This window comes from Clytia hemisphaerica, unplaced genomic scaffold, assembly GCF_902728285.1.
Source record: "Clytia hemisphaerica strain Z4C2 unplaced genomic scaffold, Clytia hemisphaerica genome assembly, whole genome shotgun sequence".
NCBI classification, from domain to species: Eukaryota; Metazoa; Cnidaria; class Hydrozoa; order Leptothecata; family Clytiidae; genus Clytia; species Clytia hemisphaerica.
Genome location: NW_027103306.1, coordinates 161,286 through 181,344, shown reverse-complemented (window position 1 = coordinate 181,344; position 20,059 = coordinate 161,286). Strand labels below are relative to the sequence as shown.

Here is a 20,059-nt window from a genome sequence, read left to right as displayed (position 1 = left end):
TATATGTAAATTTGTATGTCTATGTTAAAAAATGTAAGTAAATAAAAATCCAAGATGGCCGACCTAAATCCTACAAGTGCATGACTAAGCAAAGAAAGCACCCAGGCAAAATGGCAACAACGCAAACACTGAAAAGCCAACTTACCAGCTAGCCTGGGTGTGAATGTTGTGAAATGTGAATGATGTTTGAGTTTGAATTTGAATTTGAATTTGGATGTTCACCCTTCAAGTGTCTCTTGTGAAATGAATTGCAGGTCTGAGAGTGACTCTGCAATTTATGCACTTTGATGTGTAAAATACAGACCAAAAATTTATAATTTAATTATGCAAAAATAAAGCAAAGTTGACTAAATAAATATTGATTTGATGAATAAATTAACATAAATTAACATAAAAATGGCCAAAAGGGACAAAAAACTCCAAATGCAAAAAAACAAGACAAAACACAGACCAGACTGAAAAAATGCCAAAAGGCAGGAAACTGAAAAGACCAAAAGAACATGAAACTGAAAACAAACAAAACTGCAGCTGATGCTGTAACAGGGCCTTCCAAATTACAATTGGGACTTAATTTCGCGGATTTTCGCAGATGACACCCAAATTCGCGAGATCCGCGAAATTTAATCCCCGCAAAAGTTTATCCCATTAAAGTATATCAAAGAAATTTATTCCATCGAAAGATATAGTCCAAAGTTTATTTCACTGATTGACTTCAACAAAAACATTATAATCTGAAGTCGATAAACCCCTTCCAAATTGAAATATCCGATTACATTTAACAGATTAGCAATATCGACTTTTTTTGCCCGGACTTCAAATTTCTAAAAACGAGGAAATAACCAAAATTCTCAATATATTTCGATGGAGATTGCTTTAACCTTAGTTTCCCTACTGAACAGAAAAAGCCTCCCCGAATAGGTTTTAAGTTTTAAGATCAAAGCAACACATTTTTTTCATCAAATATTTCATGTTTGGTCCTTCACTCACTTCTTTTGAGTTTCCTATTCGAAAGTGGAGGCCTGGTAACGAAAATGAGACCATGAAAAGGTAATGAAACAAGATATGGTGCATGATAGCTCGGTGGGCACTCAAGGTAAATGACCTACCGTACGTGCCCCGCCCTTAAGGCTTTCCAAAGTGAACTGGAAAAGTCAAAATGAGCAAAAACGAGAAAAAGTGCCCTCTAAGAGCGTAAAAATTTCAAAGTCTAACCATATTTTCCTTAAAAAGGTAAAAAATATCAAAAAAATGCACCGCAAAGGTAAATTTATACCTAAATTTGTTCAAATTTAGTTTAATTTTCTCTTCACTGCAAAGGTTTGATATTTGGCCGCATATGTGGTCATTTTGAAATCGAGTGCCTCCCCCTGGAATTAAACTAATACAAAAATACAATCTGTGTTGTGCTCTTTTAGAATGGCAATCCACAAGTGATGCACCTGTTGTACTCTTCTCTTATCTATCATTACCAACCACATGGTCTTTCAAAGTGCATTTCACCTTCCAGACCCCCCAAAAGAGAGTCAGTTTTTTCAAAATCAATTACCAGGATGAAGTGCTATTTTCCTTGGAGCTTACTGGAGCTGATAAAGAAGTAGCATTTCGGAGTGGGAAAGGTAATGATTATATCAGAGTTGGCGATGCTCGTTTTGCGCCAGTTGCTGGATCTTTCTACTCAGTGGTTTGTACGTGTATCCCTAACGGTCCAAAATCAAAAATCCAATACACGTTCAAAGATGAATATGACGTAAATATTCAAGAGAGCAATGATTTCGCACTTACGCCTCCATGTAATTTGAATGACGTCACTTTCTATAATGGTAACGATGCAGATCAGACCGACCATTCCGGAAGCGGTTTCAACGGGAAAATGTGGACAAGTGGAATCCATTATTGAGGTCACGTGACATTTCACAGTGCCGTAGGAAGCATTTTGATATTGGGGGGGGGGCGAAGTTCAGTGACACCGTGAGGGCCAACCGAAGGGGGGGTTTGAAATCTGGAGCTCTAAATTGGCTAAAAACACACTCAAAAAACTAAAATAATTCGAATAAATTTAAGGTAAAATACTCCATTTTATGAAAAAATCAATTTTAAAAATTATTGGGGGCAGCACCCCCTAGCCCCCCCTGTAGCTACGGCACTGTTCATATTTAGTGATGATTATTAAACTTTTTTCTAATTATTCGCAAACAAATTTATAACTTTAGTAGACCCTCAAATATGTCTGAGCCCGATTTAGAAAATGATAACCTGAAATCAGATTGTGAATGTTTTCTGCACGCTGAAACTATAAAGGGATGTGTGAAAACATAACAATCTGACGGATATGCAATCTCGAAATCGTAAGGACCGCGTTCGTCTAAAAGGACTAGAAACGACAACAAAGTTGCGTGATTGTGTTTATGAATAGGGCGCCGTATCCGTTTTTGACTTTCTGGTGCACAACAAGATTCTTGTTGTAGAATTTTCCGCGGAAGGACTATTTTCCTCGGATCGCTCAGATGTATAATTTTCAAGTGCCTTCAGAGGTTTACCGTGTGCTTAAGAAAATTACGAACAGCTGTTATCTGGTTAGAAAATGAAGGATGTCGATTCAAAGATTCAGTGTAGAATTAATTGGCATTCCAATATTTTGAAAGAAGGACTCTCGCATTTTCTTTTACCTATAACTTTTGAAGGAATTCTTTAATCTTTATAAATTTGGTATCGTTGGAGAGATATTTGTGAGTGGAATAATTTGAAATAAAAAAGTCTTTAAAAAAATTCTAAAAAAAAAGATGAAAATAAAGAAGAAGAAAAATGAAGATCTTGTAGAAAGTATGAAATTTGTCGTTCTTTTTGTCTATTTTTAGTAATGCAGGAATTGTAAGATAGAGCCTCTCTAAAGAACGCGTCGTCTCTATCACTTTAAATGACCAATTAGTGAAGTATCCAGTAAAAACTCCAGCTCATCCCTTTTGAATAAAACCACCCTTAGGTAAGATTCTTTACCATCTTTTTTACTGGTAAAGAATGCTACCTTGGGTACCGATAAGTGCACCTGATCCTTTTTTTATAAAGAAATACTCTCCATTTTTTTAACTGTCACTAATATTAAATGCAATTAATGACTTATGAAATTGACTCTCAGGACTGCAAAATTTCTAATAATTAAGTCATAACTCACATTTGATTACAGCTTTCAGTTTTGGATCTATTTACATTTTCATCATTTTATTGCATGCCCACTTTGCTTTTTTTCAGTAGTTTTTCTGTTCTATAACGTTAAAGTCCTATTCAAGTTTATTTATGATAACTAACTTATGCACAGAAATTTATTTATTTATTTATCAATTTTGTTAACTATGTTTAGTATTTATCCACTTTGCTTTTTGTTTATATATCATACTTCAAAACCACATCATCACACATCATCATTCAGTTGCCACTTAGACTTTAAAGAGTCAACATTTAAATGCAATAGGCTTCTCATGCGGCTATTATATTTTGATTCAATACTCAGATAAAGATGTTCCAATCAATTAATTCATTCATTTTGGACTTCCAAACTTTACAGCTTCATATTCCTGGCATACTGGTAATTAGTGGCCGGATAGCTCAGAGTCGGTAGAGCATTCGCCTTACAATTTAAGAGTTATACCACCAACTCAGCGGATGAGTAGCTTAGATTGGCTAATCTGATCTAGGCGGTAAGTTACTGGGAGCTAAGTGTAGGTGTGGCGCTCCACTTCAGCATTCGATCTCCCAGGTCTTGCTCAAATAGAAAAGGGGATAGACTCCCCCACTCCCAGCACCGCCTCCAGATGAATATAATACTACTTACTTTACTTACTGGTAATTATTGATTTATTATTTATTAGTTTTAGTTAATATTTTTATTTGTACGTCTGATGATTGCCATAAGGCAGGAAACTTGAAGTAATGTAATTGCTCCGGCCTAGGAGCCTTAAATTCTCTCTCGTCCGACGACGACGACGCTCAAGACATTTTTTTTTGTTTATCTAATCCGATGATCTATTCCGATTTAATAAAAACGGATTACCTGATTCAAATAACACTGTGATTTGATTGGCCGAAAGTATTTAAGAAAAAGATGGCTGCCGAAAGTGGACTAGTTGACTGTGTAGCAAATACTGGCAAATCTCAGTGAAAAATTGATCATTTTCATCATTATTCATGATGTTTTGGACATGATTTATGAGAAGTATGATGCATACTGGCTCTCTAACAATGTGGAAAGACTTTGGAGAAATTTTGGCCATGAATCGTCAGCTGATCGAGTGCTTAAAAAATCTTGCATATGGCTAACCATATAAAAATTCTGTTGGTAACTTGACAATGAAACTTTCAAACACACATCCATTGGAATTTAAAAGAGAATACTAAAATTACTACATTACAGTGAAAATTTGAAAACGATCTGAGTAGTTTTTGTGGTGTTATGTTTATGGCTGAAAATGATCCTGTTTTGTATTCATCATTATTATTGTTGACTGGGGACCGTTCCTTTTGATTCTTCAAACCCGACACATATTTTTTACAAACATATCGCTATGAGAATTCAGTAAAGGATACTAAAACACAATTCCTTTTTAAATTAGAACAAGATTGGAGAAATTTTCGCAGTGTTATGCTGAAATGATCGTTTTTGGACTTTGTTGTAATTTCATCGCGGCTGGCGACCGTGTCCTTTTGATTCTTCAAACCCGACACATATTTTTTACAAACATATCGCTATGAGAATTCAGTAAAGGATACTAAAACACAATTCCTTTTTAAATTAGAACAAGATTGGAGAAATTTTCGCAGTGTTATGGCTGAAAATGATCGTTTTTGGACTTTGTTGTAATTTCATCGCGGCTGGCGACCGTTCCTTTTGATTCTTCAAACCCGACACATATTTTTTACAAACATATCGCTATGAGAATTCAGTAAAGGATACTAAAACACAATTCCTTTTTAAATTAGAACAAGATTGGAGAAATTTTCGCAGTGTTATGGCTGAAAATGATCGTTTTTGGACTTTGTTGTAATTTCATCGCGGCTGGCGACCGTTCCTTTTGATTTTTCAAACCCGACACAGATTTTTTACAAACATATCGCTATGAGAATTCAGTAAAGGATACTAAACACAATTCCTTTTTAAATTAGAACAAGATTGGAGAAATTTTCGCAGTGTTATGGCTGAAAATGATCGTTTTTGGACTTTGTTGTAATTTCATTCATCGCGGCTGGCGACCGTTCCTTTTGATTTTTCAAACCCGACACAGATTTTTTACAAACATATCGCTATGAGAATTCAGTAAAGGATACTAAAACACAATTCCTTTTTAAATTAGAACAAGATTGGAGAAATTTTCGCAGTGTTATGGCTGAAAATGATCGTTTTTGGACTTTGTTGTAATTTCATCGCGGCTTGCGACCGTTCCTTTTGATTTTTCAAACCCGACATAGATTTTTTACAAACATATCGCTATGAGAATTCAGTAAAGGATACGAAAACACAATTCCTTTTTAAATTTGAACAAGATTGGAGAAATTTTCGCAGTGTTATGGCTGAAATGATCGTTTTTGGACTTTGTCGTAATTTCATCGCGGCTTGCGACCGTTCCTTTTGATTTTTCAAACCCGACACAGATTTTTTACAAACATATCACTATGATAATTCAATAAAGTATACTAAAACACAATTCCTGTGTAAATTTGAACAAGATCGGAGAAATTTTCACAGTGTTATAACTGAAAATTATTTTTTGGACTTTGTCATACTTTAATCGTAGAAATTTTAGCGAGACTTATTTTAGCGTATATTTAAATAGTTAAATTTTTAAAAGCGAGATTTATTTTAGCAAAAATAGGGAGAACTCGCTAAAACGCTAAAATTAGTCTCGCTAAAATTTCTACGAATAAAGTAATTTCATTGGCTGGGGCGACCATTCCTTTTGAAAATTTTTCAAACAGGAAAAAGGTTTTTTCCAAATATACCACTATTTATAACATACACACTAATGTACCATTTTATTTGGTTTATCCTACTCTTCCAAGTATTATCCCAACAGAAAAAATAATGCTTAGCTCAAAGCCGTGGCCTCTAATTTAGGCTATTTTTCTCCCCAAAATTTTATCCGGACCAATCAAATCAACGGCGCATCATGGCTTCGCTATTGGCAAGTTTAGAAAAAAATTAATTTACAGTATAAGAACTTGGAAATATTCACTTCTAAATGTTTTTCTCCTTTAGCTCCAATCTTGAACTTTTTAGTTGAGGATGAGTGGGCGGGGGATGGGCTTGGTTATTAAGCAGAAAGTGCATGTGTAATCACTTAGAAGAGCTAAACTTCCAGCTGGTTTATTTATTCGTTAAGATTATTTCTCATACTTGCTCTGCAATAGATTTATTGCTTTGCTTTCTGATCTGTTCTGATTAGTAGTTTGTGGGCAACGTTCGAACACAACTAACTCAACAAGCTCATCTTTCACATCTTTTAATCTCTAAAGCCGGAGCTTCCAGCGCAGCTGGTTTATTTCTTTTAGCTTCGAAATTTTGAAATAAATTTATATATTATTTATTACATTTTAATTTCAAGACTTTTCTTGCATTTTGTATTCAAATATTGTTCAATTTCAAGTAGGCGTGCCATTTATTTTTTGTTTAGATTTTGATTTTTCACTTTGTATTTACTTTTTAGTAAATTTTAAACGGAAAAATATTTATATTGTTTTTGTGTGTACAGACTCTAATGTTGTCCCCGCTGAAAATAATCAGAAAAACCCTTCCTCAATGCAAAATATTGCCCACTGAATTTTCTGACTCGAAAACAGTGAATTTCAAATCCGCAGTCATAAGGGGGGGGTTTTCAGGGGTCTTAAATACCGTCATACCGACAAAATTTTGGGTCATATACCGTAATACCGTCGGTGAAGGAAGCCTAATACCGATACCGATAAAATATTTATGTTTTTTTTCAAAAATAATGAATTTTCAGTTATTAAATCTATTGTGTAGTAAAAAAATAGAAACAGTACATACAAACAAGTCTTGTACTTTATGAGGCCCCCGCAAATTTTTTTTCCGTGAACGGACGGAAGTATCTTCGACGGTCAGAAGTATCATCTTTTGACGGCCCATTTTCCCTTTCCTATCTTCCACCTTATCTGTTTTTTCTACTTTCTGAGACTTAGTTTCTCATTTTTGACTGAGTTTTCATACCTGTCAATCATTTGTCCATCAATTTCGACCTGTCTAATTTTCGCACCGAGTGGGATTCGAACCACCACCAAAGAAAGACCTTCAGATTCGGAAACCAGCGCTCTATCCGTTGAGCCATCGCCGCACAGCAAACTTACGCAATTCATAACATATTATACCGAACTGGCAAAAGACGGGGGTAATGTTATTATAATATGGGTAAAAGTACCCCTTTTTTAAACTGACTGAAATTCGAGCCGTTACTAGCAACCCTGCGGGACCCAAGGCGCCGAGTATGCACCCGGCACAGTGACAAGCCGTTACTAGCAACCCTGACCCTACCTAATTGATTGGTAATGACCCAATACCCCCTGAACCACGGAATGACGGATAGGAAAAATTAAAAATGATACTTCCGACCGTCAAAAGATGATACTTCTGATTGTCGAAGATACTTCCGTCCGTTCACGGAAAAAAAATTTGCGAGGCCCCCAGTCAACCCTAAATTTAGGTATTCACGCACAAACTTTTGCCAATTCACGTATTCACGCGCGAAAAAAACAATTTTCACGTTCACGCACCAATTTTGCTTTTACATCTTTGGTTAAACGATTGTGACCTTATTGGGCTAAATTTAACTTTTGTATGGTCTCTTTTAAACAGATTGACCTATTCTTATACCAAACATTTTCGCCAATATATAAAGTTTTTTGCTAGTTTTGTGACTTTATTCTCGATATCGTCGACTTTTTAAGGCCTCTTTTACAGCTATTTAAGCTTTCATAAAGCAATATTTTAGGTCTGCCGCGACAAAGTTACTTGCTTGTTACGGGAGGCAAAATTAAGCCTTCCCCCAATAATTTCTTCCTCGCAGACCCGTAAGATGTCTTTTATATTGAGAATCAATTAAAATCGAGGTTTGGGCCAATGATGGTCTGAGAAGTCGTAGACTTCAACACAGGCTTCATAGAGGTGGTGCTGTGGTGCAACTAGAGGACGCGAATTCTAAAGATGAACTCCCCCCCTATTGGAGGGAAGAAAATAATTGGCGAATAAGAACGCGAGCGAAGCGAGCGCGAAAATTTTTCGACAATTTTCGCTTTCCTTTGTTATTGAAAAACGGCCTTAATACGCTATTGTTAGCCAAGTATGCCTTGTTTGGTCACACAATTTTTGATTTTATTTAACACTGGCCATTTGTTGGCAAAAATATGGTAAAGCGAGCGACGTAGCTGCCGTGCCCGGTGCGGCGTTCCAAGAATTTTGCCCAAGAAAAAATTTAAAATTTAGAATGCCTATGTATTGTATTGTAGTAGCAATATAAGTGAATACGGAGAGATGACCATATCATTTAGTGCTGACGGAGCGAAAATTTTATCTAGACTCATTCGTTGGATGCAGTATTTGTATCACAAAAGCTGTCATTAAAAAATGCAGAAAAATAACAAAAATATTTGTTTAGATATCGTAAAGTTTAACTTATTTTGAATAACCTCACCATGACAATAAGTCAATAGGAAATCCAAGATTGTGCGAGCGAAGCGAGCAAGAATATTTTACTGGTTAAAATAGCGGAATAGACTCATCTTTTTTGAAAATGTTTCTTCATGAAACTCACTATAAATAGTTTTATACCGAAATACCGTTTTTTATTGATAAAAATATCGAAATACCGACAAAAAAACAAGCAATTTACCGATACCGGTAGAAAATGAAATACCGTAATCCCGTCGTTTTTTTCTCGTAATACCGATTTACCGGGGGTAAAAAGGCCCAATACCGTCATACCGTAAAAGTGAAAACCCCCCCCTCATAAGAAAACATGGGAATATTAATTTTGCTCCGCTTTTTTTACCACCACTGGCTGAAGAAATCCTACCGGGTGGTGTACATACGTAGGCTGGTAGAATTAGGTTTTTACCTCGAAAAAAATCAAATGTGTTTGAAAATTGGCATAGAGGTTCTTTTGGGTATTAGAACCACCAGAAAAACCAATCAAAAAGCTTTAGACCATTTAGACCCTTCTTGGGGTATAATTAAATGATTTGTATTTGTGAAAATGCAAGGATCACTCATAGGATGGGCTGAGAGGGATGCTTTCTCTTCCAAGTTGTTCCTGGACACTAATCATAAATATTGAAGATGCCAATTTTGTCCGCAGAATCTGATTGGCTGTTAAAATGTCTACATAATTATCGTTCAAAGTTGGCGCTCGCTTCGTTTTGTTTTGATTAGAAGAAAATGGTAGAGTAGCAGTGTCTTAAAATATTTCAACAACAACACAACAACTGGCATGTCTTGCACTATTTTATGCTTTATGACTGCTTGGATATTTCAATTTTGTTTCAAAAACTAAATCTCGTTATCGATAATAACAATAAAAAGGATTATTATTAACTGTGCTGTGTGGTTGCTGGTGGATTGGGGGGAGTTGTTGTTGTTTGTAGAAGAAACTGATGTGGCAGCAGAATATTATTATATTATAAATGATCAATCACATCAATCGATTCAATCAATCAAATTTATTTGTGCTACAAGCAAATACCTGCATATCAATCACATCAATCGATCCAATCAATCAAATTTATTTGTGCTACAAGCAAATACCTGCATATCAATCACATCAATCGATCCAATCAATCAAATTTATTTGTGCTACAAGCAAATACCTGCATATCAATCACATCAATCGATCCAATCAATCAAATTTATTTGTGCTACAAGCAAATATACCTGCATATCAATCACATCAATCGATCCAATCAATCAACAAATAAATGGCCAATGCAAATTTCATTGCAAATGCTGTCAGAAAGTCACTGTCCCAAATTGATGAAAGTTTTACCATCAGACCGAAGCAGCTTGAAGCAATTATAAACATTGTGAATGGACATGACACATTGGCTATTTTACCAACATCTTATGGAAAAAGCCTAATTTTTCGTTTGATTCCCTCTGTGTGTAAGCAATTGAGAGGGCATACTAACCAAGCAATAGTTGCAGTTATTGCTCCTCTGGAATCAATAATTAAAGACCAAATTGATTCAGCAAATAAACTCTTCATGCCACTCGGAATTAGAGCATGCCAAATTGATAGTGCCAACTTAAACGCTGTTAAGGATGAGGGTTTCAACATTCTTATTGGCACACCAGAGGCTTGGTTAGAGTCTGATGCTAAAGAGCTTTTGTCATTGTCTTATTTTCAAAAACACTTAAAATGCTTAGTGGTTGACGAGGCACATCTTGTATCCTGGGGTCACAGTGATAATTCTAATGAACAACCTTTTCGAGAAGCCTTTGGAAGAATTGGTGAGCTTCGAAGTTTTTTGTGTGAGCATGTTCCTATCCTCTGTTTAAGCGCAACTGTTGATCAAAACAACTTTGATTTAATCAGTGGCTCTTGTGGTGTATCAAAAAAAGGCTTTCGTACCGTGTTTTCCTGTAGTGATCGTCCAAATATCAAGCTGTCTATATTTCACTGTGAAGAGAAGTCAGTATATTGTTTTCAGTGGGTTATCAACTTAATTAAAAACAATGGTATAGACTGTCCCAAAATTTTGATATTTTGTCGCACCCAGATTTTATGTGGATGGCTTTATGACCAGTTTTTATTATGTTCTCTTGGTAGTTCTGAGAAGTTTCTTGGTTTGTACCATGCTAATTCTTGGCCGCACAAAAAGGATAGTTATTTGAAATCTTTAACATCTAGCGACGAAGGAGATCACCGAGTCATTATATGTAGCAGCGCCCTTGGCTGTGGAGTTGATTGTCAAGACGTTAAATTTGTTCTTCATTTTGGTCCTCCACATAACCTTGTTGATTATGTCCAACAAATTGGTCGTGCAGGTCGTTCAAATGCACCTGATTGTCATGCAGCTTTATATAACTTTCCCCAATCCACCAAAATTGCTGATGATGTCCGAAATTACATGGATCACACAGGATGTCTAAGGAAAAAACTGTTTAATCCTTTTAGTGAAAAAGATACAGAGATCTCTTCCATTCAGCCAGCACATGTTTGCTGCAGTAACTGTGCACAAGATTGTAATTGCGGAGAGGAGACCTGTAAGCAAACTTACTTTGACGTAACATCAGATGAAAATAAACCGTTGAAGGTTAGAAACATTACTGATGAAGACTGTGTTGCTATCCAGTCAAGTTTAGCCGCCCTTCATGAAAAGATCATCCAGTCCTCCAGCATGTTCGTTCCCTCTGGTATCATCTCTGGATTGACTAATGAAATTATTTTTGAAGTTGTGCGCCACCTCAAATTCATCGATTCTGCTGACTATATTACCAATAACCTACCTGTTGTTTCTGAAACTTTGGCAAAGAATATCTTTGACATTATTCTTAATCATTTTGAAAATACACCCTTGCCTGCATATGAACCAAAAACTAATCCAAATTTGAAAAAAGGGGAGCCACAATACGAGTTTGGAGATTTTGAATTTGACAGTGATTTTTCACTTGAGGAAGATTCTGGGGGATTTGAAGATTAGTTAAATTGAAAATATAATTATAGCTTTTAAAATAAATATTGGAGAATTTTGTGGGGGAAGGCTTCTGTAAAGAATTTGAAAAAGGATTGACTAAATTGCCCAGAGTTATTTAATCTTCAACAACTTGGAATCTTCTTGGATATAATTTGTTATAAAGCCATGTTTTGTTCTAATTTGAATATGTTTTTATTTTTCTTTATCATTTTAAAGTACACTTTAGCTTTATCAAAATCCTGTGTAAGAATCCAGAAAGATCCAGAAAGTAGTTTGAATCATATATAAGTAATTTGCAAATATAATTTGTATGAAAATATCTTCATATTAGTATTCTAAAAAAGGGGGGTTATTCAAATGCAACAAAATAACAAACATTTTTAACTAAAAATTCTAGTAAATATCAACATAAATATACAAAAACAAAAGTTCGAAGATAAAAATCTATAAATATTCAAAAACAAGAATTTAAAGATAACAGTTTATAAAACTTGATATAAATATGTGTTAAAATGTCTATAAATAATGTTTATTTCTCAATATCAAAATGAATGTCAGTGTTTTTTTTGTTTTGGATTTCAAGGCGCTTTTTGAATTCTCTGCTTTTTTCTTTTGTCCACTCAAGCAGCTTTGTCGTGTCTTGTTTGGTCAAGAGGGTATCATCAAAATATTCAAACGACTCGTATGACTTGTAGGTTTCGTCGTTAACAAACGGATTTTGGTTTTTCATTTCGTGGGCAAGCTTTTTGACCGTGTCACTGTAGTCGCGTTTTTGTTTTCCTGTGGAAGATTTTTTGATGTCCAAATTTTGCTCTGTTTTGATCACCAGTTCACGAATGTTATTCATTGCCTCGGAAATTCTCTTGGCATTTTTTTCATTGAGGTTACTTCTTAATGTCTTTAGTTGCTCTTTCAAGAAGTTGTTGAGATGTTCGAGATGGAGGTCCATCGGTTTGTTTTTACCTGGTAGGCCGTGGATGTTGATGAATCTATCAAAGATAAATTCGTGTGATTCGTATGGTCTATATTTCAAGTGGCACAATAGCTTCATGATGGAAAACGAGTATTTGTGATGTCGGAAGGTCTTGAAATATAGTAATGCCATACGATAACATTCGATGGTTCTCAACCCATCACCCTCTCTGTGTGCATCGTTTATGTTTCTCAAAAGAAGATTCAAGGTTAGAAGGGCTTTATGGTACGATAGACGAAAGTTGCAACCATCATATCTGTATTGAGAATAAAAAGATGATAAATAATGAGTTGAATTCAACATAAACAAGTTGGTGGTAGTGAAATTAAATCACAAATCACAAAATTGAAATAGGCTCTATCATCATATTTGAAAATGAATCAATTTATCAGAACTTTACTTTAGTGTTTTCAAATCATAAATCTAAATATTTATAATATCAATACCTGTTAAATGAATGAGTTTTCATCTCGTGCACGTGACGATCTTTTAAGTTGGCAAATAAATTTGGGCATTCTTTGCAAGGGTATACAATGAACTTCGGGATTTTTTGTTCAGATTTCTTGTATTTACCCAAAGGTGTCTGGAGTTTTTCAGGATACTTTGTTGTATATCTAATAAATAAATTGTTAAAAAAGTAAGTTTCTATTGATTAGGTCAAGTTTTTCATTTATGACAAAAAATATATTTTCAAATTATCTTTGTCAAGAAATTTAGCCGACCTTGGGAAAACAAAAAGTACTTTGAATTAAGCTCAACTGCATTTCAATTTTTAGACTGCTGTAAACCTGATCTCAAATTAAAAAAAATAAATTTATGAAGCACTTTATCTTACTTTTGGAGAATTTCTTCAATTTGACCATAGAACCATTCGAATTTTTCTTTGGAACTTTCTGAGTTTCTGATTTTTTCTGGAACAGGATCGTCTAAAAAATAATTTTTCAGTAGCTATAGTATAAAATTTTTTTTATTTTTTTGGAAAGCTTGGAAAACATTAATGTTTGGTGCAAAATGTACGAGGAATGTGTTTTTATGCAGTTTAGTTTTATCTAACAAGTAAAAAGGTTAAAAATGAAAATTTAAATTCAATTCTATGATAATGTTTATCTGATAATTGCACCAAGCACTGAAATTAACTTTGATATTTAAAGAGATTTTGTTATTCTAGTTTACTTTTAGGTTAGCATGTTTTAATTCGCATTTTAAAACTAATTTGATATAATTCTGTGAATACTTTTTAAAATTAATTATTTTACCTTCAATCTGCGTCATCGAAAAGTGTGCCATAGTAGAAGCTATAACTTGAGTGTCTAACTCCATGTCACTGTAGTCTTTGTAGGCGTTGTATTCTTTAGCAGGTCCTTTCTTTGCGTTGGATGTTTGAGCGACGTTCATCGACCAAGCAGGAGTCATGGTTTCTTTAGGTGATGACTCTTTACCAAATTGTTTGAATTTAAGCTAAAATGATTATATTGTAAATTTAGATTCAATATCTCAATATATATGTTTTTATGTTTATACTTAATCCGCATCTTTCAATTCATTTTATGAAATTGAAAAGTTGCATACTAAATTTCTAGTGCAAAGGAAAGAAACTCTCAGAGTTCTTACTATATATAGCAATCTTTTTGTATGCCATCCTTCGAAGGTTGGTTGCAGTCCCTGAAGTTTTTCATATTTTGTTGAGCCATCAAGGAAACCCCTCTGAGCATTGGATGCCCTTTCTTCTGTAAGCTGGTCTCCTCCAAATACGATAGACCGAATCACCTAGAAATATGAAAAAAGTATCAATTTTTAATATGTTCTTATTCTTACTGTATGATTAGCATATCGTAGATTTTTATCTTATATCATTGATAATCTCACAAAGTGATTTTAATACCTCAACAGTGTCATCCTCGAGTTTTGTTTTCGGAACATAACGATTTGTAAGCTCTTTTAGAATGTCGACCATTTCTCCAGTTTTGTTTTCTGCTTTGAACAATAAGCCAAGTGGTACCTTTAAGAAAATAAAATGACAGATTATTATTTTTTAGAAATATTTATTTTATGAAATAGAAATACCTTGCAATTCAGTATGCTTTAGAATTTTTGAGAAATTTTTAAAACATTTTCTTTTCGTCGACTTACGATCTCCGATTTCTTTGCCATTTCCTCTGAGTATGGATGCTTGATGTGACCACAAACGTTTTTTGAAAACATTTTAAAAGCCGGAAAGTGCGTGACCAATATCCTTGCAACCAATATCTTGTTTGTTTCATAGATTGTTTCGAAAGTGTGAGCGTCAGGAAGTAGATCACGTTGTTCAAAATTAGCTTCTTGGATTACCTCCTCTGAATGAAAGAAACAAATGAAGTTGATAATTCAATGGGAAAGTTTCATTTACTAAACTAGAAGGTCCCCCCCTCTTAGTGCCTTTTTGTAAATTTCTCCAACAAAATCACCTTTAGGTGTTGTTCTGCTTTTTACAGCCATCGAATGTAACCAATGAATTGATTTGTTGTGGTTTTTAATGTCTTGAAATCTTGCATGTTGCTCAAAATCGAGGTTGTCACTGACAATCTAAATAGTAATATTTTGTTTATATTTTTAGATGTAGTATGATTTTCATTTACCAAAGATTTTTGTTATTGTATAATAAAAAGAGAAATTTTATCTGTAATGCCATCAAAGACACAACATTCTATAAAATGTTTCATTAAAATCAATTTTCGTTAGTCCTAGATTTTATTTCTCTAAAAATAAATTTTTCGACAGATGAAAATACCGAATAATCGTCTGGGCGTCCATGTTCTTGTCTGTATGTTTTAACATCATCCGGATTCGCTGGATCTAATCCTGCCAATTTCATTTGACTGTATTCGTATTCCCACGACGCCTTCCACCGTTTCGCCTCCCTATCATAGTCGTCTCCCATTTCTCGGTTCCTTTTCAATGCCGTGTTGTACGAGTTGCTAACGCCAAGTTTGTTGGTCCATGAGAAACCCCTTTTCTTCATACCTCCAGCAACTAAAAGTTGGTCGTTACGTGAAGCAACGATACAACCTCGTTTTGAATATCTAAAAAGAGTAAAGGTCCCTCAGCTCTCTTCTTTTGCTTTCAGAAGTGATATTTAGATTAGAAGGTCCTAATATTCGAAGCTTTGAATAAATAACCGATTTGGGAGAGAAAGTCAATTAAGAAAAGTACTATATAGCGATGAACCTAATAGGAGCCTCCTAATACCCTGACAACCACAGTAATTAGGCAACTAAATTTTTTAGAAAAAATCAAAAATAACACGGGAACGTTAAATTGCCAAATTATAAAGTTACCGTGTTTTAAAAATTGACCCATAAATAGACGTTCGGCATGGTTTAGTTTGCTCTTTGTCATCGACCAGAATTCCGAGGCTTCCTTTGATGCATGCAGCTAATGTAGGACACTTTTCTTCGACTTTATCACAAAAGATCTTATCGTTGAATTGTAAAATATTTTCTTTGCTTGTGTCTGTCAAGAGTGTGTCGTTCTCCAATTTACGAGCCTCTTCAAAGCACGAAAACGTCAAGGACTTTAGATTGATCTGAATTGTACAACAATGATTAATTTTAAATTTTCAACTTTTCCCTCTCTATGATCTCTATTAATCGTTTGAACCTTCAAACTCTTTCCTCGTGACAAAAAACGCATGTTCTTTCTTTTCATATAATTTTTATAAAAATTCTCCCACCCACGTCCCAGGGGAAGGGGTTGGCTATGTGTCCGGGGGTGACAAGGAATAAAGGAAATCAACCCATTTCCAGGGATAAATTTACAATCCCAGGAGTAAATTTGAGGTGTCTGGGGGTAAATTAAGATGTCCGGGGATCAAATTAGTTTTCCAGGGGTAAAACTACTGTCCGGGATCGAAAATGCAAAATGTCTGGGAGTAAGTATCAGAAAAGGCTTACACCTTCCAGTCCCCCCCTTCACAATATTTTGAATAAAATTGATCTAAAATCAGTGAAACTATTATTTACCTGGTCATCAAAACCATGTAATTCATTATCATTGTTGGTGTTTGGTTCAGCGTTCCACTCACGTAGAGTATTTTTGGCTTTCTCCAATACTGGAATTTTTCGAAAACATGCTCTACAAATTGTTTCGGCTTTGTTGGTGCCTTGTTCTAGTTCGATTCCAGTCACATTAAAAATCCTAGTTTTTAAATTTTCATTCTCGTCTGATTTTCTTTTATAAATATTATGTCTCGCAGCTCTACTCGTTTCAGTGTCTTTGTAAGGTTCCTTACATAATCTACAAAACGACATGATTATTATTTAAAAATTTTCTTTTTTCTTTCCATCTTCTTTACTTTCCAAAAAAAATTTCTACTTTCACTTTCATTTTTGCAATTTTTTTTCGCGCGTAAATCAAAGACTATTTTCATCGATAATAATAAACTAATTTCTCGATTATATCAAACCATTTTTACTTAAAATTACAAAGTCATTAGACAAATAATTTTGCATTTGTTTTATTATTAAGATTTGGGCCAGCTATTACTTAAATAGTCTTAAAAGTCTATAAAGACGACTGCTAGTACCTACTTTGCTCTGTCATCCAGTGGAATTACTGTTAGGGGGTAACAACATAAACATTTTCCTAAGCTACTCAGAGATCTTTCAATATTTATCACCCCCTGTAATCATTGGTTGCACAGGGAATATGTTAGTAAAAGTAATATTTCTAATTTTTAAACTAAGGGGATAGACCAGGCATTTGTAAACAAGATTAGACGATTGCAAAGTGAAAGTGATGGGGGGACAAGATAAAATGGCTGTTGATTTATAGCTGGGTGCATCTTGTTTGCTTGTATTTTCTACAAAATCTTGGCCGTTTTCGTCCTCCGAAGAAGTGATCATGAATGTTAAAGTACTTTTGTAGGTAAGTTTCATAAACCTTTGGCATAATCTTTGCGAAATTATCTTTTACTGGCTTAAAAAAAGGTTAAAACACTCTCAATCACCCATTTTTTATACATTTTTTAACTTTTCTTGCCTGTCTTTAATGTTTTCAAGCCTACCATTTTTAAAGGGACACACTTGCGTAATTTATGACTTAATTATGTCTTTTATTTGCATAAATAAAAAAAGTAGACTAAATATGTGCATATTTATTTTTTTTCTGCTTGAATCTGATTGGCTCATTTTATCAACTGTCATTTGGCACCAAATTCAAAGTGGGCCAAAAATACCATACTCTCAATGATTAGCTTCTGGTTGAGATTTTTTGCTGGGTGGTGTAAGTTTTGATTAGAGAGTATGGATCTCCAGACTACTAATCATAGTGCAACTGAATTAGAAGTTTTTCACGAAAATGATTGGAAGCTGTTAAAAGAAAAAATTAAACATTACCCCCAAAAAAAGATTTACGACTGGTTAAAATCGCTAGCGAAAATCAAAACTCATCAGAGAAAGGCTTCAGACACGTTACGGCTATATCTTACAGTGAAAAGTTCAATAAAATGTAGTAGTGGCAAATCTAATATTTGAAATATGAAATATAGTGAAGTTATGTGCACTGAAAAAATACAAACTAGCGACTAACCATGAAAATCTGTAATCTGTATACATTTTGGAAGAAAGATAATAAACAAATGAAATAAAATAAAATAAAAAAACAAAAGGAATGCACAAGACGCAAAAGGAAGTGATAAGCTGAAGACCGAAGTCTGAGGTCAGGTGCGGTACCTTGCGTAAGCATCTCCTGCCACAGGCGAGTCACCCGTCAGCTTAGGAAAGGTTGAAAAGTCGGCCTAAAGCAATCTGGACCATAAATATGTAAATTTTTGCGAACTTTCTGGTCAACTAAAAAATATCATTGATGCTTTTTAAAAAGAGCCGGTGATAGGGAATCATAACATAAAGTCTGTCTATCATTTCGATTCAATTAAAGTGACATTTCCATAATCAATAGTTTAGTAATTACTGTTATACATTTGGGAATCATGTAAAAGATTTCTTTCGAAAGAAACTCACTTCAATTACACTTGGAGGTTTCTGGGGAATTCGTAAATAGTAAACTGCATACTGATACAGTCTGCTAGACATTAATAAGGTAATATTTGCTCTTCATCTTTGATTCTTTCTACAGTGATTAGATTGACACATGCGCGATAAAATTTATATTATTGGTCTTTAGAGGTTAATATATTCTTTGAAAACTTAACCTCTGATACTCAGGGTCCAAAATGTCACCAATGCTTTTTAAAAAGAGTCAGTGATAGAGAATCATAACATAAAGATCTGTCGACCATTTTCACAAAGAAACTATTTAACCTTTGCGGGCTTTGGTTATCCAACTTTATACTAATTATAACGAGTAGAGGTCGTGAATTAAAACACTCTTAATGGTATAAGCCAATTCAGATTAAAATTCGATAGTGTAATATAAAAACGTCAAAACTATATCTCCTGCTGAAGTTTTCCCGAATTCTTAATTGCTCAGTATAGAAATAATTCTGGCTCAACTGAAGTTGAGAATAACTTAACAAAATTGAAAGGTTTTTGAAATAATGCAAGCAATCTTTGACAAGGAGGTATTATATCGAGCATTGAAACGCTTTAGTTACATCGTGTACCAGTAAATATTGTAAATATGGTAATAAATAAACTAATAAATGGAAAAATAAAAACTAACTACAGAGGGATAAATACTAACAAAAATGAAAAAAAAAAAAAAAAAAAGAGCTAGGAGAGCAGTTAGAGTAAAAGACTAAAATAACGGTCGCCCAAAACGACTTGTATCACAGATAAATTTTATCGTTATGCTCAATATATCATGATTTTGGACAATGCTAAAATCGGGGTCGCCATAAAGAAGTATTCTACACAATGTTTTGGGATTAAATGGAAACAAGGTTATGTCAAGTTGAAGAAGGCTGTCGAACATCACAAGTCTGTCGTTAGAGTAATCAGAGCAATGTATCAGAAAATGTTGTGTTGTTTCTACTGAATTTTGTCGACAGTTGCAGAAGGGCAGAAGGGGTCAACTGTGTCTGCAAAATTACTAAATTATGTCTGAACTTATGCTCACGAAGATGACTGAAACCAACCCTTAATCGGTTAAGGAGAACAACGCCATCGTTGTCATTAGCTCTGAAAACTGAATTAGCACTGAGTCTGAGGAATCGGAGAATAGCTTGCTTGAAAGACTTAATAGTGGGAAGATTTCGTATATGATCTCCGAGGTTATTCCATTCATTTATGCAAAAAGGAAAGAAAGAGGCACGATAACGCTCGGTTCTACAGAAAGGTGCCTCGAGTGGCGGTTTTATCCTTCACCCTGCATTGCGCTCTTCCTCTCCTCTCTGGGGAGGAAGAATATTCGTAAAATAAGCAGGAGCAAAGCCTTTTATTATTTTATAAAAAAATACGAGTC

General features: G+C 34.5%; 2 protein-coding genes across 2 annotated transcripts; one reads left to right on the top strand and one right to left on the bottom strand.

The window, feature by feature from the left end:
• The first annotated feature begins 10,254 nt into the window (after positions 1 to 10,254).
• LOC136812053 (uncharacterized) lies at positions 10,255 to 11,694 on the top strand. The gene is made up of 2 exons (XM_067068605.1): positions 10,255 to 10,352; positions 10,821 to 11,694. The coding sequence occupies exons 1-2, from the start codon at positions 10,255 to 10,257 to the stop codon at positions 11,692 to 11,694; spliced, it is 972 nt and encodes a 323-aa protein (XP_066924706.1).
• A 296-nt stretch (positions 11,695 to 11,990) lies between these two features.
• Positions 11,991 to 16,962, bottom strand: LOC136812189 (uncharacterized). The gene is made up of 11 exons (XM_067068674.1): positions 16,660 to 16,962; positions 15,976 to 16,223; positions 15,429 to 15,720; positions 15,106 to 15,223; positions 14,792 to 14,994; positions 14,544 to 14,660; positions 14,273 to 14,428; positions 13,918 to 14,119; positions 13,497 to 13,587; positions 13,108 to 13,275; positions 11,991 to 12,917 (listed from the first exon to the last, which is right to left on the bottom strand). The coding sequence occupies exons 1-11, from the start codon at positions 16,945 to 16,947 to the stop codon at positions 12,218 to 12,220; spliced, it is 2,583 nt and encodes an 860-aa protein (XP_066924775.1). The 5' UTR covers positions 16,948 to 16,962; the 3' UTR covers positions 11,991 to 12,217.
• Positions 16,963 to 20,059: the final 3,097 nt, after the last annotated feature.